We start from the raw sequence: 22,883 nt of genomic DNA, 5'->3' as shown, positions 1-22,883 counted from the left end.
AATTTCTAACAGCTGTTATTTCAGAGTAATGGATTTAGGAAGTTCGGAAAAAATTTTAGGAACATGAAGTATTTTCAAAGCAAGAGAAAACACATTTTAGCTCTTATATGGGAAAAAGTACTAATGATCAGACATCTAAATTAAGAGTATAATTATATAAAATACTAAAACACCAAACACAAACTTACAAATTTTTCAGGACATGGAAAGTCAAATAATTTAACCATGCCAAAGTCATCTCCTGTTACAAGGCTGAGTCCTGAATGAGATACGCAGGCACAGTTGACATCAGCTTTCTCAGCATGTCTGGACCAAATTCCCACAACTTCATCTCCTAGAATACTAGAGGGAAGGAATGAAAGAAAATACACCATAGCAAAGACCGATTAATTACCAACAACTTTTTCAGTATGGTAAATCTAAGTACCTAATTGTATTATTTAAAATATAGGAAGCAAATTGTGATAAGGCAAGTTATCTGGAGTCCTGAGTTTACCTGGGATGTTAACCCACCTCCCCTAAAGGAAATTTTATAATTTTAAAGCTTTATAGATTAAATAACCTTTTAAAAATAATACTTTATGAGAGCTGATAGAACTATTTGTAAAATAAAAAGTGATGCATATGCTATAGGAATTTGATGGCAGTTTTTAATGAATAAAAATCTGGATGCTCATGGTTACTTGCTATATATATACATCCAGCAAATTTGAACAAATTTATAAAGTCTCGTGTCTAACAGCTGCAAGACAGTGTTCCTTTAAGGTAGAGAAATACAATTGCCTAACAGCACCCAATACATGTTTTCATTGTCTGTTATTAAACCTACTATGTTAAAATATCAGAACATCTTTAAAGTCATAACTTTGATTTCTTTAAAAGATCTGAAAAAGCATGGAAATAGGTTGGTGCAAAGTAACTGTGGTTTAAAAGGTTAAAAATAACTGCAAAAACTGCAATTACTTTTGCACCAACCTAATATATTCAACCAAAAGGGGTCCGAGCGGGAGCATATCGTTCTGTTAGGAAGAATTCAAGATACGGTAACAAACTTAAAACTCAGTTACTATTCCCTAGTGGATTGACTAATTATCCAGAAATAGGATCTTCCAGTTTTCCTAACTGACCCTCAGTCTTCCCTTCTGAATGTATGAAATGTTTACCTAGTCCATGTGGCCCAAGTAATTCTGTCAATGGCAGCCTGATCCATAAGATGTCTTCCTGAAGGCACTTCATAGACATGCCGTTTATAGCAACCAGTGGAGACCTTTCATCATATATTAAAATGGGACAAGAATTCCATTATGTGAGAGGCAAAATCCAGAATTTTGCAGTATACTAGCAAAATGCTACTTGATTTACATTTCTAATGCTAAGAACATAAAAGATGATACAAAACCTCTAAGCAAAAATGGAATAAAGGACAATGCCAGAGTTGGTCTGAAGTTCACTCACAGTGTAGGAGCAGAACTACAGTAAACTGGTGTCCGGTGTTGGTTCTGTACCTGGAGGTGTCTGCTGTCTGCAGAGAAGTCCATTTGAATGACAAAGCTTGGGATGTCTTTGCAGTAGCTGATTCTGTTAAGGGTGGGGCCCAGTGACAGGTCATAAAAATCCACTGCATTCTCACTGGAACCCACTGCCAGAAACCGGGAATCTGGACTAAATCTGAGTATGTAACAAAACATGGGAAAGACAGGTTAGGCTGCATGAAATAGTATAAACAAGACCAGTGACTTTCTTTCTAGCTCTCAAAAATAAGTGGACGTGTGATACGGCCTCAACTAGACAGACGCAACTGATCATGAATACTGAGATATTTGTGTGACATGAACCCAAAAGCTTTATATTTCACTTCAGTTTTAAATGGTTCCTGAATTTTCATCTCCTAATTCCTTTAAAAATATCTTAGTTTTTTAAAAGCCACTAACATTAACATAATTACTAAGTTACATAATTCACTAAGATAGGATTCTTTCATCTGGAAAGATCGTGTCTGAAGCAAGGAACACAAACCAGCTTAACTCACCTCAAGTTATCAGATGAAGTGCCATACTGAGACCTGGAAGCAATTATTTTAAAAGACAGTACTATTTGCCTACTGACCACTGGAAACTGTGTGACAATTCAGTCTTGAGAACTAACATGAGCCTTGCTGAGGTAGGGACCTTAGAACACTGGGGAGCTAAGGAAAGCCACATTATTGTTTTATATGCTGAAGTTCTGAAGGAGGTTTCATTTGCGAGAGGGTTTGACTGGTGCAAAGTGCAAGATTTTGATGACCTCGATTCAGTGCTCTATCCTGCTCAGTAAAGGGGAGCCACTGTTTTTTTTTGTCATTTGTTTTAACATTGTTCACGTCTATATAACAGCTTGTCTCATGGAGGAGAGAACACCAAAATAGGTTAGACTCTTGCTATAGCAAGTAGCCACTGTTAAAATAAGCTTGCCTAAGCACTGAAAAATAAAGGTTCAAGAAAAGTTTAATTCATGTTCTGGGGCATAGTAGATGTTTAATGAGTATGAAATAAATGAACTACATGTTCAGTTGAGATTATTAAGTCAGAGATGTTTGGGGTTGTACCTTTAGTTTTCCAGGCTGACAACTTTTGAAGGGCAGATAAAAGATACATTCTCGGCAGGAGGAACATATTATCCAGTGTGACACTTACTCATCAAACATTCCCTGAGTACTTGTTATAAGGCACTGTGGTTGGTGCTCAGTGGATGCATAATTTAGCAAGGAGGAGACATAAGTATACAAACGGCCTTACTTCAGCATACAATTTATGATGTGATGAAACACTATGGACACTAATGACCTTTTTCCAAATGTAAACTGGGTCGTTTAAAAGTATATAGACTAGAAATACGATTCCATTTGTTGACTAACCTGATATCATGGATTGTACATCGTCTATCTCTCTTCTTTCCCCATATTTTTAGAGAGGTCACCAGTAAAATAATAAATTCTCCATTTTTCATTCCAATAGCCACCATGTCCCCTTCAGGGCTGTAACACACAGTGCGAGCAGCATGTCCCAAATTCACTTTGTTTAACATCTTCTGCATAAGAACCAAAAGAGGAACAGAGAACTATATTGAGTAAAAAGTAAACCGATTTCTCTCCCAAATTATCAACATAATTCTGAGAAATTGTAATCTTTTACAAAATTGTACCTACTTTATCAGCAATGTCCCAGAGTCTCACTGTCCCATCTTCTGCAGCAGAAAGGAAAAAGTCTCTGGAAGGATGTGTGGCTAGTCCCCATATGGGTCCATCCACGTGACCGTTAACTAAAATATTACATGCTGCATTTTTTTCTCCAACTTCAATTATTTCAGCATTCTTTGTCCCAACTAGTATCTTGCCCTATAACACAAGTGGGACCAATATATTTCATGTAATACTACAGTTGCTCTTCTTACTGTCACTACATGATAGTGTGATTTATAAGAAATACATATTTGGTCTTCGGGCCCTTTTCTGGGACAAAGCTCCCCAAACCCCTGGAATTTACTAAGTGATGAGAGCCATAAAGGTATCTTTTGTTATGCTAATGAGGTGACAGACTTCCTGTAAGGATGGGGACTGGTTGCCAGGAGACCCAGCTTAGTGACTAGAGTTGCAACTTTTCCTCAGGGACCGGAGAGGGGCTGGAAATTGAAACTATTACCAGTGGCCAATAATTTAAGTAGCCATGATTATGATGAAGGTTCCATAAAAATCCAAAGGATTCCTGGTTGGTGGAGACGTGTGTGTGCGGGGCATGCATGGAAGCTCTGCGTCCCTTCCCACAGGCCTCGCCCTGTGCAGCCCTACATCTGGCTGTCCGAGTTACATCCTTTGACAATAAGCTGATCTAGTAACATGTTTCTTTGAGTTCTGTGAGCCGTTCTAGCAAATTAACCAAACCTGGGGAGGCGGTGGTGGGAACCTCCAATCTGTAGCTAGTTGGTGAGAAGCACAGGTGACAACTGGGGGCTAAAGGGGTGGGGAGGGTCTTGTATGACTGAACCCTCAACCTGTGTGATCGAATACTATCTGGGGTAGATACTGTCAGAACTCAGACACTGATTGTGTTGGAGAATTGCTTGTACTGTGTGGGCATCCCCCCACCTATCCCCCATGTTAAAATTGGGTCCAGAACCAAAATAACCTACTTTCCGAGAACTTTTTGCTTTGAACTAATATGGCAGGAAGCCAGTCATTGCAGTTTCCTACGACTACAGGCACATTCGCAGGAGCACGGGGCTGCACGCACGTCAGAGTCCACACTACAGAACAGAGCTTTTCACTAAGGTGAGACACCTGGCTTCTCCAATCAACGTTTTGACTCTGATGACGTTTTAGCCTGAAGATCTCCAAAGGGGTCAATGCATTGGGATATAGGAGGAAAGTATTGGATTGTAATTAAAAATATGTGTAAATAAAAGTAAGCTTAACTAATATTTAATATACAGACTGAGGATAATACATGCAAATGACTTACAAATACACTTACTGCAAGTACGTGCATGGTCAAAAATTTTTATACAAATGTGTTTTCTTAAGAAAATGAGACAGCTGCACTAAACAAATTAGTCAACTGAAAAGGAAATTCAGTTCTGTCTACCATAGTTGAATTAGCAGATTCAAGAAAATAATGGAGGTTTAAATCCAGCGCTTAGGCAAACAGCTTCCTATATTAAGCACTGCACTGGTGCAAAGACTGTGTGTGCCAACAGTGAAACTGCAGAGAAACAGTGGAATAAAACTGACAACAAGTCTGTCTTTAAGTGTTATCCATCAGCTTGCAAAGGGGGAGAGAATTGCAGGAACAAATGTTCTCTATTTTCTGCTGCCCGTAGTGGCTCCGGGAACCTCTTACTTTGCCTCTGCACACGGAACGGACACAGTCTGTGGCTTGTCCTGTCTCCAGCCGGAAGGCTCGGCATCGTCTGAGCTCCTGATCCCACAGTTTGACGGCTCCGCCTTCTTTTGACCTAAGTAAATAACCCAAACCCCAAAAAGCATTTATTATTGGCTATTGCAAATAACTTTTATTATAAACAAATATTAATGAGAAGCAGAATACTAAAAAGGCCTGATGAAACTTACTTCATATATTCTACTAAACTTTTTATGGCAATTTTAACATATATTTCAAACATTCAGTTTAAGCAAATTTTATTTTATGAAAAATTCATTTGACATGAGCATAATTTTATTTAGCCTCCCCCATCCATGTATCCTTAATACTTATTAAGGGAATGTACAAAATGATTTTTAATGTTGAGGATAATGGAAATGTAAGGCTAGAGAATAGCATTACAGATGCCATGTTACAGAATATATTTTTAAAGGCCAAAAGAGAAGCACATTTTTTTCCCTACCATTATAGGCTACTAATAAGTAGGGATGAACAAGACTAGATAACTTGTGGGAAACAAGTGTCAGAGTAACATGTAAAAGACAAAATACAGCCTATTTATGGTTTTTCTCTTGGAAGAACTGAAAAATGTATTGCTTTATTTTCTGCTAGATGACCTTGTCTTAGGGAGAAACATGCCCTTGTACCATAATACATCTTCCTTTATGAGAAAGGCAAAAGCGTCTGCATTTGTGTTTAACTGATACATGTGTGTTCTTTCAAATCTGTACTGAAAGTTCTTACTTGGTCACGTATATACATTATATTTTAACATGAATATGAGTATGTTGGTAGGAAATCAATTATAAGTATCTGGCTTCCACTGGAAGACTTGAAAGTCATTCAGAAAATGGCCTCTCCTCAAGACTTAAATTTTGAGGTTCTCGTATTAAACACTTTTATCTAACATGTTTGCTCAAGCAAAAGAAACAAGGCCGAGTGTGTTTCCAGCATCCTCTCATCCTTTTCTAATGCAGCGTATGCATTGTACCCCTTACTATCCAGTTTGAACAAAAAAAGCCAAGCAGTCAAGGTGCATCCTGGGTTCAGTGGTTCAATGGCAGAGTCCCCCACAAGTTACCTACTAGTCAGCAAATATAAGGCATATGACATTAAGAAAATCAATTCTTAACTTACAGGATCACTACCTATTCATATCAGAACAATTATCACTCCGTTCTTGGAGTTTAAGTTTATCTACAATGCAGAAAAAATTGGAAACAATCTAAGATCAGAAATAAGAACAAGAAGGCACATAAAAGGCTTACTGCATATGACGAGGAAGGTCAGAGAGCATAATCCATGCAGTTTAGAGATAACTAGAATAACTAACTGCAAACCTCAGGAACATCACAGTGCATAAGTATTCAGGACGGCTGGGAAAAGAAACAGGACTCACGGCCTCTCCTTGCCACCCGTCACAATAAGGCCGTCCCGCAGGGTGGTGTACATGGCGAACACAGGCCCATTGTGAGCTCTAGCCACGATTCTACACAACATGTGAGCTTTCCATACACAGACATCTCCACTGATGGTACCTGTAAACGTCAAGTTATTCTGAAAAGGAGTGGGGAAGGGGGAGATAAACTCATCAAAAGTTCAAACAGAGTTCAAACAGATGCAATTCTCTATGTAAGTGTGAGCCCATCTCACCTTGCATGCAAAGAGCACGGGATAGCAGGAGAAACTGGACTCAAGAGTCAGAAAACCTGAACGTGAGGCTTAGCTTGTGAAGGACTTTTCCTTCCAGGTCTGTTGATTATTAGCTGGAATAACCTTTTAATCGCTATGAGTGTCAGCTTTTTCATGTGTAAAATAAGGGAGTTCAATCTCTAAGGTCCCTTCCAATTATAAAATACATAATTCTAGTTTGTATCATCCCTCTGGATTGCTTCCTTCTAGTTGCCCAAGAAATAAAGGTTATTAGTAACTGAGAATGAAAAAAGCATAGAAATAGGAAGTAAAAATAACTTTTTATTAGATCTGATATTTTGTCATAGAAAGTAAAACTGTTATCTATAGCAAAGTTGTAGTTTTTCAGATTTCACTAACTCATGAAGTTAAAAAATGAAATTAACATTTGCCATTTCTTAAAATCAAGATAGCAAACGTTAATGCATTTCTGTAATCAATCCAAAATAAGATAAAGTTAATTAGGTGCCAAAAGTTTAATAATGCTTTATCACTTTGAGAACTGCAATCCTGATAAACAGTTCATTTATGTGGAAACTGGAGAAATCAAATCCTGCATCACGTGCTATTTTCACCCCATTTTAGCTTCCCCTTTTAGAGCAACTTGTATATTTCACTGACAACTATGGAAACCAATAGGAAAATAAGACTTTGAATTATAATAAAACAAACTGAGTTTTCCTTTAATCTTTCGGAGAATAACAGTTTTTATGTTTAATTTCCCTATAATTTAATGTTACTTCAAATTCCTCCACATTTATACTTATTCCCTATAGCTCATATATGAATAACGATATATTTGTTATATCACTAGATAATTATACCATCTAAGAGTGTCATTAATTCATGCCTTATCTGCATTTAAGACTGTAAATGCTTCAAGTGTAGAAACCAGTATTTTACTTCATAGCCCCACCCACAGAGGTTTAAGAGGCTTAAATTGAACATCACCCCACCTTGTTATGTAATGAAACATTCTAACCGCTCTGTTGCTTTAAACATAAAAGTCAGTTATGACGGTATTTTAATCTTCAAGTTTATTTTCTATTGAGAATGGGCAACTGACTACATAAGGAATTTTGTATGTGAAGAAAGTTAATCAACATGGGCAATTTAACACCAGAAGCAGTTGAATGTGTGGGTTTTTCTTCTGGAGAGGAATGACTGCTCTAATATTAAGAAACCCCAAAAGATTAAACTGAAGTTTGATGTGGCATGTTCAACATTTTCAATAGTGTTTTCCTCAAAAATGTAAGTGTGCGTAAAGGTTCTAAAATTATAATTTTCTTCTTTCAAGTATTATATACCCACATAAACACTGTAGTAAGGAAATCCACTTAGGCTTTGATACACCAAAGGATTTAAAAAGCCTGGCCCAGGCAGGGTATTAAAGGGAAAACATGTGGGTTGTAAAGCCCAAGCACAGACTAGGGGGTGGGGTAGGAGAGGGAATGGCTTTTGAACATTTTCTATTAAGACCAGGAGTTAAAGTCATAGCAAGCAAAAAAAATCCTAAACTCAAGTGCCACCTTTTAAACACTTGAAAATTACATTTTATTTCTTCTGACAAAATTTTAGGACCTAGAAAACTTAGGGTGACAACTACAAATTAATGGCCCAAGAACTCTAATGTTTCAAATCCCTCTCACTCATTCACTTGCTTTCCCACTCCCTAATTTCTGAAAGTATCAAACTTTGAAAGATGAAATAGATGCATGACCAGAACATATGTAATGATTAGTGGGTTTCAGTGCCATATAAACAGCACTAATGTGGCTTATCTGAGGCAAGAAAATTCAAAGTAGACCAACTGACGTAATTCAAAGTACACTACCATACGCATTTTAAGAGACATACTGCACCAAATGCAACAGCAAGCATGGTCTGCATCCGGGCATCTTCCAGTGTGCTCAGTAGCCCTTTTTTGCTAAGAAGAGCCCTTCCTGCCAGTGTCCAGAACTTCACATGTTTCACTCCCACAGAGACAAACTGGGAATCTGAATCAGGTCGGAATTCTGCCACAAAAATACGTTGGTTGTGACCAGCTCTGCTGGCAATTTTGGTACCTGGTAAGAAAGATATGACAAAATTATCTAGGTTAATATAAGAACTAAGCTAATTTTTACAGGATCAAACAGTTATTCAAAATATTTAGTTCAAAAAATAAATGCTTATAAAAAAGGGGGCACGTTTCTTGCACTGCTACCCAGCAATCACATGACATACAGTTAGTTGTGTACAGGGTCCCTTTGCACTATGTTTGCAACTGAGGTGTATATTTATGAAGAGTCTCTATCACTTATGGGGCATTTTAGATTTCAGAAGCCATATCTTCCTTTTTTCTATGAAAGTCTATGAATTTCACTTTTTCTAGTACCTATGTAACTGACAAGTTTTGTCTGAAGTGTATTAAGTAATATTAACCTATTGATCTTCCATTATCACTTACAATATACTTTCCATTCTTTTAAAAACCATTCAAAACTTTATTGTAAGTATACCACCTGTCCAAATTTATATCAACTTGATACATGTCTGCTCACAGTGCAGAACACAATCGTTGCACAACTGCCTTAAATCGCAAGAGTCACCCTGCTTTAGATCCTTGCGTGCTCCTCCACCTCCAGCCTTAACCATCTCTCTGTGTGATGGCACCTTCTGCAGTCTACTCTGTGTCATGCGGAGGAGCCAGTCAACCCCCGGGGCCAGGGAGAAGCTGCTCCCAGAGGGGCTGGCCCTACGTCTGGGGCAGGCAAGATAGTCCCTCTTCTGCGTAGGGCTGAGCCTGCACTAGGCCAGCCCGAGCGCTCGTGTTCGCTCCGTATCGCTCCAGCCTGCCCACTCTTCTCTTCGTTTCCTCTTTGTCCCATTCTCACCCCCAGCCTGAATGGGTAACTGGATACTGTAAGCAAAATTAACTCCACCTAAGTTTCACGGAGTATTCCAGAACCTAGATTTGATAATTATCAATACCACGTTTCCCTGAAAATAAGACCTAGCCAGACAGTCAGCGCTAATGGTGTCTTTTGGAGCAAAAATTAATGTAAGACCTGGTCTTATACTATAGTAAAATAAGACCGGGTCCTATATTAATGTTTGCTCCAAAAGACGCATTAGAGCTGACTAGGTCTTATTTTCGGGGAAACATGGTATTTTTTAATGGAAGTGGGGAGAAGGAGTTGGGAAAAGTCCCCAGACAGGAATGGGCTGGAACAGTGTGGAGCAGGATTGAGTTCTGTTGCTCCCTCCTCACCTCGCCCTGGCCAGCACTGCCTGCAGCAGAGGCACTGCTCACCCCCTCGGGGGCGCACACACTGAACAGGCACTGGGGTCCAAACGCAACTTCATTTCCATTCTTAAGATCCTCCATAACCAATCAAATAATAACTACCAAAAATGCTTATATACAGAGTTGCTTACTGAAAGGAAAGAGCCGCAAATCATTTCTAATATTGATAATTTCATTCGTTTGTTTTGCAAGCTTACAAGTTCACTGGGTTTTCAAAGTGGAACATACCTACAATAACACCAACTGTACTGTGTGTCTTGTAGGGCTGTAGGGAATGATGGCTTCAATCACCAACTTATGGAAAATATTAAGTAGAGAGTTCATATTACCACAATATCCTCATTTTTAAAAATCACAAAGAAAAATCAATCCTACCTTCTTGCCATCTCCAAATGGTAACAGTATGTTCTGCGTCTAGTCCCACTGACAGCAAGAGTTTGCCAGTAGCACTGAAGCTGACTGAACACACTCCCTTGGAATGGGAGCATCTTAGTATAGATAAAGTCTGCTTGTTCATTGCATCCCAGATGTGGATAGAAGGAGCTGTAGCTAATAAATAAAGATAAAATCCAAAAGTTGTAATATACCTATTACAAATGTTTTCATTTCTAAAGCTGATGCATACTCATCTCTGAAATGGAAAAATATGTTACCAAAGAAAGGCTGTGCACTTAATAAAAATAACTCAAAACTAAGACTCAATTAACCAAAAAGAAAAAAAGGAAAGGGAAAAAACACAGAACACTTCTTCAGTCTATAGTCCAAATTGCACTTTTGAGAAAAGAGCATTTAGACAAATTAAGTAATCACAAACTTTAAACAACTTCTCAAAAATAATGCATGTTTGAGATACATGTTAAATCTTTATATAATTATGTGGAGAAATATATACATATTACATAATTAAATACCAGGGTATATTCAGTACTTAGGTTATCTGAAGGAAAGATGAAAAGCAAACATAAATTGGGAAAGGCAACACAGCTAGGAAACCACCTGAACAGATCTCAACTGAAATTTTTACCCATATAGACAGATACCTGGTCAAATACTAAGTTCACATCACTTTATAAGATAGTTTTGTTTTAAAAACTCATAGACACAGACAATAGTTTAGTGGTTACCAGAGGGTAAGGGGGGCGGGGGGTGGGAGCTGAGGGTAAGGGGGATCAAATATATGGTGATGGAAGGAGAACTGACTCTGGGTGGTGAACACACAATGGGATTTATAGATGATGTAATACAGAATTGTACACCTGAAATCTATGTAATTTTACTAACAAGTGTCACCCCAATAAAAATTTTTAAAAAATAGTTTTGGGTTTTTTTTTAAACAGAATTTCATGGGAGAAATAAAACTGCTAATCTTTATTAAAAATTGTATTTGTTGTTATTCATCTTCTGTAGCTGCTTCTACTGCTTAAATGTTTTCCTAGTTCCCTGTATTTTCTAAGTTAAAAAATCATAACTTTGTATTGTCCTTTTTCTCATGAGGTACACCCTTAAAAAATGAATAGATGAGTTAATTCAGCAGCTAATTCAATCTCAGAACATAAGTACGCTTAGTAAAATAATCAAAATACTAACATGCATTTGCTTCAAATTATAAATCTGCTACAAATACTGCATTGCAAAAATAAAGCAATATTCAATAAGACAAGCTGCCTTAAAAGCATTTGATGCAGAAAGAAATTCTGGTCTCTAAAGAAAATATTCTGATAAATTTAGACCATATTGTTCACCATCTACAATTTATAGTATACAATGATTAATTAAATCTAATAGTTCTTCAAAGTAGTTTCATACAGAGGGTGCCAAAAAAAATGTATACACATTTTAAGATAACATCTCTTAAAATGTATATACATTTTCTTTTTTGGCACCCCTGTTACATTAAACCAGAGATTTAAATTTGAGTATCATTAAGTAAAAACTGTTCAAAAAATTATTCAACTTCATGTAAAATATCAAAACAATATGGAAATAGACATAAAGGTTCATCACATAATAAAATAAGGTATTTATGTGTGGAAAAATTGACAATAATTTAAGTACTGGACTAAAATTTGAATGTTCCTCATTCTATAAAAGTCAAAGGATCTGAGGGTCTGTAAACTTAATCTCAATAAGGAATGTTAGGTTGTTAAATTGTAGTGGTAAATCACTGTAATTTTTTGCCAGTGATAAATATTATGTAGGCCTTCTATAATATAGAAACATTTTTATATGATTACAGAAAGCACCTCTAGGCAATCCATATATATTTGCCTAAACGTGATGCAGTAGATAATGGATTTTCAGGAAACATCAGTTATTTCTGTCTCCAAATTTAATATGCCACAAATTACAAAGAGTTCCATTTATCTAAAATTTAGACAGCAAGTAATCTTAAGTAAACTGAATTACCAAGCTTTTCAAACTTATAAAAAAAAATTAAACAAGACAGAAAGAAGCTTGTATCAGGAATTTACATTTTAAAACATATAGGTATGATTATGAGATTGCTATACATTTAGTTCTAAATTTATATCAATAACAGTAGTTAAGATTTAAATTACTGGAAATTCTCAAGGCCTAATTTACTAAAAAAAGATTAAATTATGTTCATTAAGTATATTTTATCTTCTCCTATACAGTCGTCCCTCAGTTTCCATGGGGGACTGGTTCCAGGACCCCTGCAGATACCAAAACCCAGGGATGCTCAAGTCCCTCATATAAATGGCAGAGTATTTGCACATAACCTGTACTTGCATATAGGCTCCAGCAGGGCGTGCCTACACAGCATTTGCATAATGCTCACCGTGTGGCTGATTCAAATTTGGTTTTTGGAATTTTCTGGGATTTTTTTTCTCCCCGAATACTTTTGACCCTGGATGAGTTGAATTTGTGGACGTGGAACCTGCGGGTAGGGAGGGCCGACTGTAATTTGAACACGGTCATTCATTATGCTACAGTAACACAGAAATGACTCTTAGCTCTCCCCTTCCCCTATGCAGGCCACCAGGTATGAGTGCCTAATGGGCCAGATATGTTACCAGGAACATCTCACACTTTCTAATTCCTACTTCTAGGCAGATATCTTTCTTCATGAACTCAGGCTCAGAGAAGTTAAGTGACTTGCCCTAAGTCACACACAACTCAGAGCTGGCAGAGCTAGCCGAGGTACCCAGGTTCTAATCTTGCTCTTTCCATGGGGGACTGGTTCAAGCTGTCTCTGGAAAATCAATCAATCCCACCAACTTTTCATAACCATTCTTGACTCTAGACTCTAGTACAGAGATGCCATAAGAGTCACTTTAAATTACTAACTAGATCGCATAAGAATCAAAGTTTTAAAGGATATTCTTTCTCCATCCCCCAGTTTGCCTTCGATGCAGCATAATAAAAGCTGTATTGTAGAACAAAATTTTACTATGGTCCATTAAGTGTGTCAATTGTTATTTTGCCCTTTAGTTTCTGTAGTGGACAACTCTTTGCTGTACACCCAGCATCCAATCCTTCCTTCCTTCTTGACAAAGCTCTGATTTTATTCAGGAATCCACTGCTGCCCCATGTAGTGCAAGTAATTCAGGGGAAAGACACTGCATGCTCAACCGATTAGGCTGAGCCCCTTGGGACAACACTCCCCTGCACCCTTCACTTCCTAACCCTCCCACCCCCACCTCTGATATTGGGGATTCAGTTCAGTAAACCAGATTTAAGCCAATCAGCACATGGTATTCCCCTGGTGTCTTCTTAGGAAGCATGTAACACCAACTGCTATGACCATAAATACAACCAGCCTTCTGGCAGAGCAGAAGATTTGGGAAGTGCATCGTGGAGCTCCTGAACCAGCCAACTCAAAGGACCACCCTCCCTCTTCACTCTTGTGTGCTAAAAAATTTCCTTATTTTCTGTCCTAGAGGGCACACAGAAGACCACTAATGTCATTTAATGGACAGCTGCCTATTGTGACATAGTAACCAAGATCAGAGAAAGAACTCTCTCTCCTTGAATTGCTTTAGGGATCAAAAATGCCAACTTCTTAGCTCCTAATACAGTCTTAGGTGGGCTGACAAAGCTTTGTCAGAGACAGAAGATGGTGTTAGTGCCTACTCAAAACACAATGTATTCAGATGGTAAGTGTACCATATCTTTTCTAACATAAATATTTTCTCTCCCATATTCCAAAGTGACAACTTCAAAACTTTATCCCCTGCTTACTTCACTTCCTCCTCACTCTGAGCTGATGAAATGGAGCAAACAAAAGGCATCAAACAGCAGTGTCCTTATTTTCCAGCCCCCAAACCTACCCATCTTCTTCACTTGAACCTACACTCCCTTCATTCCTTGTATCTGTGGATAATTTATCCCTGCCCAACTATTTCTCCCAAAGTATCCCCCCATTTCAATAAGCCAGCTACTCAAGTAAAAAATTAAGCTAGCCTTGACTCCTTACTTTGTGTCATGCCCCCACATCCAGTTCATCAGAAAGGACTGATGGGTTTCCCTCTAAAATATATCCCACATTTGTCTAGTTTTTTCCATTTTCACTCTTAAGCACCCTAGTTTAAAATGTCTTTTGCTTAGACTACTATGAATAGCCTCCTAATTTTCTGATTACTCCTCTTTTCCCTTTACATTCTCAATAGTGCAGAGAATGATTTTCTCAAAGTATGAATTACTTTGAGGAGTGACATCACTCCCTTACTTAAAACTCTCCAACAATGGACTGTGCACTTAGCATGAATCCAAACTCCTCTCCATGATCTGCAAAACCCTTCCTCTCTTCTTTAAGTTCGTCTCAGAGGTTTTACTCCAGTCATACTCACCATCCTGTTTCTTGATCCAGGCTTAGGGCCTGCACAGGAAAGTTCACACAAGCAGGCCTGAGGTTTATTATCATCAGAAGGGCTGCTTGCTGGGATGGCCTTTGGCTAATGTGTTCTCATTCAGAAAAATTTCAATCTAGGTTCTCAGCTCCAAATTGCAATAAAACTTTACCACTGGCTAAACCACTGAACTGCTGTGGCGATGGGGCAAGTCAGGATAGTCAACTTCTACTTCTAACATAAATTCATGGAAGTGATGATGATTAAGTCTATGAGAGCAAATGAAATTAAGTGTTGACTTCAATAACAAAATACTGAAGTACAATAACACATGATAGATTGAAGTGTTCTCCACAAACTACCTGCTGATGAATAACAATGAATAACCATAGGCTTTAAACACCTGAAATTTCACAAGCTTTGAAAACTTAACCAGCTATCCCTTTTTCTTCTCCAACTCCACACATTTTTACCACTATCACTTGTAACACATCTTAGCAGATTCCACTTCAGGTTGTACTAAATTAATGTTTTCCTAACTTTTTTGAAAATATTATCTTTTGTAGTTGTTCCCTGGAGACTATTCGTATAAGCTAACTCTTCAGTCACTTTAAAGTTGGCACTGATTCCTCAAGTGAACAACTGGCAACATTTGTCAACCCATCAAGGGTCAAGGGAAACCATTAAATTTTGTTTCCAACATCCCCAACTCTTTTAGCAACAGTTTTTGCCAAAAAATCTTAAACGAGTTTATTTTCTCTGGACACGTTTGCTGCAATCAAACTTGACTTAATTAACTCTTAGTCAGTAAACAGCTTGTCTTGATTGGTTAACAAATGAGCCATTGAGAAACTTACTTTGGTTGTAGCCTCATTTTACTTTTTATTTTTGTGAAGAAATTCTGTTGTGACAAGGTATTGTTGTAAATTTTCTAATATTTCTGATTGTTGCTGTCCTGTGAGTTGGGAATACTGTGATAAAGTTAAATGTGAAAATGCTGATTTATATTGTATTCTTTTAGCACAGCTATAGTATCACTACATAATAAACACAGTCTTACCATCTAATTTGATAACAATCCGTACTTCACTGTGCCTTAAGAGTGTGACATTTATAGTCCAATTCCCTTTTATTCCCTTTGTTTTCACATGACAGATATACATATTGGTGAAAAGACAAAAAATATTGTGGAATAGCAATATAAATAGCACTCAAAACCTGTCAAGTTATAACTGTACCCCTGCAACTTGTAGTGTGCCAAGCAGCAGTGCAAAGTGATGTCATATACAGTCTCTGAGCAACTAACTCAACTCTGCCATTGTAGCCAAAAAGCTGCCATAGACAATATGTAACAGCATAGCTGTGTCCAATAAAATTTATCTATGGATACTGAAATTTTAATTTCATATAACTTTCATGTTTTGTGAAGTTTTTACTAATTCTTACTGTATTGTGTAAATTGAAAGCTGACTTGAAAAAGCCTACTTATTATAGTATCTAAAAACAATGAACATACTGTTGTGTTCATCTAATAGTTTTTAAATTCACAAAGGCAAGGTCAAAATCAATGATAGTTATTTTTAAATCTTTAAATTATCTGTTGATCCAATATGTGCAATAATTGGGATAGTACATAAAATAATATATATTTTTTAAATTTTGTTTTTAGGCAATAAAATTTATTGCTTCAGATGTAAGATTAAGTTTTAATTCCACCTTTACTTTTACCAGCTACATAATATAGGCAAGTTAATATCTACCATGAAGAATTCTTGTAATGGCCAAATAGCAATATATGTAAAGTGCTTAAAACAGTGTTGGGCACACTAAAAAGGTCAAAGTATATTAGTTTTTTAAAAACTATCATTATTATAGATTGGGCTCAGTATCATGACATTAAAATGATGTAGTCTTCATTTAAAAAAATCCAATATAGGTTCAAGTATCTTATTACTCTATAAAAATTTGGACTATCATTACTAAACAATATAACTAAAACAGCAAATGATTAGCTTTCCTTACCTGACATGTCTGCTGAATCACCTAAAATAGAAAAGTAGCAGAAAAATAATCCATAAATAACAAATACTAAAATTTGTGAAAACTCAATTATAAAATAGTGAATTTAAATAATTTAAAGTATCACATACAAAATTAATTTTATATGAAATTGAGAAAACTGTAAGTGAAACCAATAATTTAAATTATACATACATATTGACATTTTATGTACATGACCTTTCAAATTTTGGGTCAATACTTTCTTTGTATTTAATGAGTTACATGAAATTTTAACAACTTTAAAAATAATATTGATATGATTTAAATTGATATGACTCTCATTTTGGTTTACAAAATGAACTGTTAATAGACCATTTAAGGTTATAATGCATCTCTACTTAAAGGGAAGAATCAAATCTAAACCTTCTGAGAGAAACTTTGGCAAAATTTACCATATAACTCAGGAAAGAAAAAGTTCTTAATTCAGGCCACTGACTAACCCCTTTCTTCATTTTTTCAAATCTAACATTTTCTGTAAAAGATGCCAAGAAAGAAAACATAAAAGCCTATGCTCATTATATTTGTGGTGGATATACCTATTAACCAAAATTTTAGAAGCCACTGTCTTTTTAACAAGAGAGAAAGGAGTAAACATTTAGGAATTCTTTCAAGATAGATGATTGTTCTTTGCTTTGGTAGAGCCGTATATCCCTATGAAATAATGATTTCAAGGATATACTGATAGTGTCCTGACATGGAATATGAGGGAATAAAGCTGAGTCTGCTATGCATACTACTCAGGAAATACCACTTTTATTTCTGAATACGCTCTGATAATAACCAAATGGTGAGAGGACTTGAAACTGAAGGACGTGAACCACATGAAAAATGGTTCAAAGACAGGCTGTTTTGTTGGGAGATCAGGCTTGTACCTGGGTATCTGCAGGACTGGGACAAGAGTACAAAAAAAGACCTAAACATCACAGGCGTAAATATTTTCAAGTTATCAATCAAGGTAAAATTATTAAATATGTTTCATCTTCCTATCTTGACAAGTACACCCCTATAATGACCTTGAAGGCCTGGTTCAAATTTAGAACTCCTTAGAATTGGGCAATATGAGAGCCTTGGGCTATCCCTTTCTCCCACCTCCCAGCTGTGTCCCATACCACAGGAGCCATAGCAGCTCATGTGCAGCTATTCCAGCCTGTACATCAGCACTCCATCACTGCCTTCCCAGTGCGTAACTGCCCCTTGGTCATCCCTCAGGGGGGCTATTAGCTGTGCAATCTGCCACTGGGAGCATGGACTCATAGAAGAAGCTCAAGCAGGCCCACAAGCAGGTTTCGGACCATTTGACAGAGAATTCTGGGGTCTCAGATACCCAAAGCATAGTCCAGTGGGGAGGCAGGTTCCTCCATGGAAAGCGATCCTACTGCTCTCATGCACTCTGTCTCATGAAATGTAGTTGCAGATGTCTAAAGTGGGCTGTCTAAAAGGAGTACCAGATGAGATTCAGGGAGAATATGACAGCTCTCTCCAAATACTGGAAGATAATGTCGTGGGAGTAAGAGATTAACTGTTCTAGGTGACCCAAGAATGAGCACCAATGAGCTGCAATTAAAGAGACAGATTTCTGTTCTATATGAAGATGCTGTTTATAACAGAGCTTCCCAAACAGAGGTTACACAACTTCGTTAGGTATTAAGTGATGATGGGGTTCAGAGGAGATTCAAATATCTAATGACAGACTAGGTAAAATGATGTATTTGGCCCTGAGATTCGTAGATTCTATCCAAGATAAAAAGAAAAATTTGAATATAACTGGCCAAAAACACCACAAAAGCAAATATTTCAATTCCTCTATGATCTATTAATATATGATTTTTAAAAGAGAGAACCAGTGTTAGGCAGTGTTTTGTGCTTTGCAGCTATTAAACAAGCTTGGCAGGCAAAGTAACTACTGATTCAATTCTCTTTAGGTTCAGAAGAGAAAAAGTCCCTCACTCTTTGGTCTTCTCAGGAAATATCTGACACTTAATTAGTCATTAGCAAAGAATGTGTATCTGTTTTGTGGCAGGGTACAAGAAGGGCAAGGCAAACAGGATCTAAAATTCACCCCTGGACTGCCTGGACTTTGACTTGGAAGGAGAGGGGTTAGATAATTAGCCATTCCACGTTCCCTACAGTGTTGCCTTTCAAATAGAAGTACACATAGAGGATAATTATGTTGTATACCTGAAAAGTAATACCGGAGGTGCCAAAACAATGTATGCACATGACTTGTATTCATCTTTTTTAATAGGTATTATTGAGTACTACAATTTTAATACAGTTTTTTTCCTTTCTTAAAATGTGTATACATTTTTTTGGCACCCTCTGTATAGTTATGTGTCAATTATATCTCAATTTGAAAATAGGAAAAGAACTGGAGAACAGTCAAATTTCATGAAAGATTAATTTGTGACCACATTTCTTAATCAAAAGAGAAAACTACAGCACTAATATGTCTGTTAATAGTGGCTTAACAAAGGGAGAGAAGGGGAAAGAAAAGGAGAAGGTACGAAGTTGGGAAATAAAAGAACCACACCTTCTAGAATTTTATTCATAGAATGTACATTCCATTAAAATAGAGATGTGGGCTTTTTCTGTAAGCTGCTTGTATCCCTAGCACCTAGAACAATACCTTGCACATGGTAGGTGCTCAATAATTTTGTTAACTAAATTAATTTACTCAATAAAAATTAACTGAGCAATAAAAAAAATAAGTATATACCAAGAGGCACTTTCATCAGTAAAATGGTAATAAAATAGTTTCTCATTCCTCATGCCGAATGAAAGTAAGACTTCAATTTCAAAAAACTTAGCATACAGAGAAGCTAGACCTATGTATTTATACTCAAAAGATGAGAATATTTTGTATATAATGGGTGAAGTATGGGTCTACCTTCTTTTTAAAAGCAGAAAACTTTACAGAAAGGAAGAATGCAAGGTTCTTTGTTGCATAACTGTAGAAGTAAGCAACGCACAGAAAATTACCTAACTGATCGGTTTACTACGTGTATGAAAATGAAGATATTAAAAGCATAAATTATCATATTATCTCTTTTAGAAACTCTCCCAGAGTTGTGCCGATAACTGATCAATTCTATTACCTAATACTCTTGTGATGTTCGCAGTGATCCCTGATTGGTAGGTAAGTCCTTCAATAGACCTGTTATGCTCTCTTCATGTTGCCTGTAGAGTAATGGCCTTTGTTTAGGTTTTCTGTAGAGTTAAAAAAGGCAGCACTACAGGTGATTTCAAAGCAGGTGGTAAATTAGATCCATTCCAAGAAAAGACAGGCAGAGAAAGGCTTTACCAACATGGAACAGACCTGGCTTCTCTCTCCTTCTACCTTAACCCTCCTGACGCAGATGTCCTGCCCCCTCGGTCTAGTTATTTCGTGAGTCCATTTTACCATGTCCTCCTCAACTTCTTCCTTTCTGCTCTATACACTATTAAACCTTTTGCTGATCAGAAATTTCTGCTAAGGACTAAGCCCAACTCTTTCAATCACCATTTAATAGCTTATTCTTAATCCTGAACTGTCTGAACCAACTCATATAACCAAAGTGAGAGAAAGGTACCTGGAAGCAAACAGTATGGTAAAAATGGCTGTGTTTTATGTGCAAATACATTTTGAACAATACACAAATATATGTTAATTTTCCCCTGGGATACTGAATTAATTTGAACAAGAAAATTACGTAAAATTGCTTCTTTTTACAGCATAGAAACATACCTACTTGGCCCGTTGCCACTATGTTGATAAATTTGGGGTGCTGATTTACAGTGAGGCACAGAATATCATCATTGTGTTCCTGATAAAAACTCTGAGTCCCTATAAAAGAAAGAATTTGAGAATTAAATTTGAAAACATTAAGGTATAACAGCCAAATGCACTTATCCAGAGCAATAAGCTGCTTTGTTTAACTTACTTGCTTATTTAACATATTTTTGAGCACTTCATATGGGCACATCATCATAAGGATGGAAAAATGACTCAGAAGCTTTTAAAGGGATAGAGCCCTGAAAGGCATAAACCAATGTGATACAAGGCTGAAGATAGCAAATGCCAGGAGACAGTTAAAGATCAAAATGAGATGGGACTTCACCGCAGAAAAGATTCTTATCATGGGCATATGTACTCCTATACTGACAAGGCAGATTCTATAAATGTGAGGGTGGGTGGGGAAAGGCATTCCAGGTAGAAGAGGACTTTAAGCAAAAGTACAAAGGCAGGAAAGTATTGGGTATGCATACAAATGGTTCATTGGGCTTAAGTGTAGGGTCACGAAGAAGAAAAGTGAGAAACATTAGAACTAGAATTATAGAGGATTTTGAATGCCAGCCTATTCAATTTCATATGTATTCTGTAGTCAGTGGGAGGTACTGAAGAATGTGATTAAAGAAGTAATGTGATTTATCTAGTAGCAGTGATAGTGAAGAGACCTTCGCTGAAACTGTGGCTGTGCAGCAGGTAACAAAGGCAGGCTCGTGCCAGTTAAACAGAGAAGCGGGAATGAGGTCAGGATGGCAGGCTGGAGCCAGAGTATAGAGGGCCGGCAAGACTAGGTCCTCCAAAAAGCAAAACAAAATGAAACAATTTAACAATAACATTTCACAGATTTACTAGTACTTAACACTTCTCAAAGTGAAATGTGCTTCATATTTTCCACGCCTGAGAGTTCAGTTAAAGGTGCAAATTGTATGTGCTGTTAGTTAATTAGATTAGATCAACTAATAGATCAAGACTTGTGCAATGTGAACATAGCAATGTATCCCCAGACTGGCAAGAGGCCAAATCTCAGTGCCTAGTCTCTCCTCTGCCCTCTCTTTCTACACCCCATCATTAGAAAGGCGATTAATTACAAATAAGAAAATTACAAGGACAGTCACATGCCGCATTAACGTTTGTGTCAATGACGGACTGTATATAAGAAGGTGGTCCTGTAACATTATAATGAGCTGAAAAATTCCTATTGCCTAGTGATGTCCTAACAGCACAGCATAAGGCATTACACACGGGTTTGTAAACAAACCTACCATGCGGCCAGCCACATAAAAGGTGCAGCACATGCCATTATGTCCAGTACACAATCCTTTCTATTAATAATAAATATTTTAGTGTTTATGTATTTACTATACTACGCTCTTTATTATTTTAGAGCGTACTCTACTTAAAAAGTTTGCTGTAAAACAGTATGCTGTGTTATGCTAGCAGCAGCCTCCTATAGCTCCTGTTTATTGCGTTTCTTGATTGCATCATTTTTATCTTGTGCTCGATTTAATTTCATGTTGTTTTATGAATTTAGTGCACCCTAAGTGTAGTGTGTTTATAAAGTCCACAGCAGTGTCATGCCCTGGGCCTTCACACTCACTGCCTCACCAGGGCCACTTCCAGTCCTGCAAGCTCCATTCCCAGTAAATGCCCTACACAGGTGTCCCATGTTTTCTCCTGGGCACCATATTTTTACTGTACCTTTTCTGTGTTTAGATACACAGATACTATTGTGGTACAGCTGCCTACAGTATTCAGTACAGTAACCTGCTGTCCAGGTTTGTAGCCCAGGAGCAATAGGTTACACCATAGAGCCTAGGTGAGCAGTGGGCTGTACCATCTGAGGGGTTTGTGTGAGTGCCTCTGGGATGTTCCCACGAATCACCTAATGACATGTCTCAGAAGGTATACCCATCGTGAAGCAGTGCATGACTGTATAAACATGAAAGTGTATTTATACATCCATCCCTTTCTAGCTTATCTTTTCTTATTCTTCTCTATTCTCTTTGCAGAGTACATGAAGCCTCACTTAAGAGGATTTTCTTTCTAAGTGGTATTTTTTTAAATGATCCTGATATTAAGTCAAAAATTGCGAATGATTTCTGAGTGATCTTGGTTGAATTCCTTTTCTTCAGGAAATCCAAACAGAATGATTAATACTTACCAGGAGTGGGAGACCATGACTCATATAATCCACTCTTTACCTATTCAGTGTGAAACTATCAGAATAAAAAGCCAGAAAGGTTTGGCCTAGATAATCTCTATTTTTACTTCCAACTTTCAGAATTTCTGAAGTTTACAATTTTTTGTAATAAAACAGAATTTATAATTAAATAGTGAATGTCACAATTATT

The 22,883-nt window shown here is 37.1% G+C and overlaps 1 protein-coding gene and 1 non-coding gene across 21 annotated transcripts in view; both read right to left on the bottom strand.

The window, feature by feature from the left end:
- EML5 (EMAP like 5) overlaps positions 1–22,883 on the bottom strand; it is a 145,790-nt gene that overhangs the window by 4,099 nt on the left and 118,808 nt on the right. For 8 of the 20 annotated variants that reach the window (XR_012494561.1, XM_074327060.1, XM_019744571.2 and 5 more), the window contains 11 exons: positions 20,491–20,589; positions 16,728–16,748; positions 10,270–10,443; positions 8,463–8,671; positions 6,313–6,470; positions 4,872–4,986; positions 3,185–3,373; positions 2,894–3,066; positions 1,506–1,668; positions 1,164–1,267; positions 189–342 (listed from right to left, as the gene is read on the bottom strand). Coding sequence is in view for 14 of the 20 variants with exons in the window: in XM_074327060.1 (XP_074183161.1) it covers positions 189–342; positions 1,164–1,267; positions 1,506–1,668; positions 2,894–3,066; positions 3,185–3,373; positions 4,872–4,986; positions 6,313–6,470; positions 8,463–8,671; positions 10,270–10,443; positions 16,728–16,748; positions 20,491–20,589 (1,559 nt within the window). In the remaining 6 variants the exon portion in view is untranslated. Of the gene's footprint in view, positions 1–188; positions 1,268–1,455; positions 1,669–2,893; positions 3,067–3,184; positions 3,374–4,164; positions 6,471–8,439; positions 8,672–10,269; positions 10,444–16,727; positions 16,749–20,490; positions 20,590–22,883 lie in introns of those variants that run through there. The other 12 variants (XM_074327066.1, XM_074327065.1, XR_012494562.1 and 9 more) reach the window with 12 other exon arrangements.
- LOC141570918 (small nucleolar RNA SNORA28) lies at positions 2,351–2,452 on the bottom strand. Its single transcript, XR_012495360.1, has one exon. It is a non-coding gene; the product is annotated as a small nucleolar RNA SNORA28 (small nucleolar RNA).

The sequence above is a fragment of the Rhinolophus sinicus genome, linkage group LG03 (genome assembly GCF_036562045.2).
Source record: "Rhinolophus sinicus isolate RSC01 linkage group LG03, ASM3656204v1, whole genome shotgun sequence".
NCBI lineage: Eukaryota > Metazoa > Chordata > Mammalia > Chiroptera > Rhinolophidae > Rhinolophus > Rhinolophus sinicus.
This window is presented reverse-complemented; position numbering and strand designations above follow the sequence as displayed.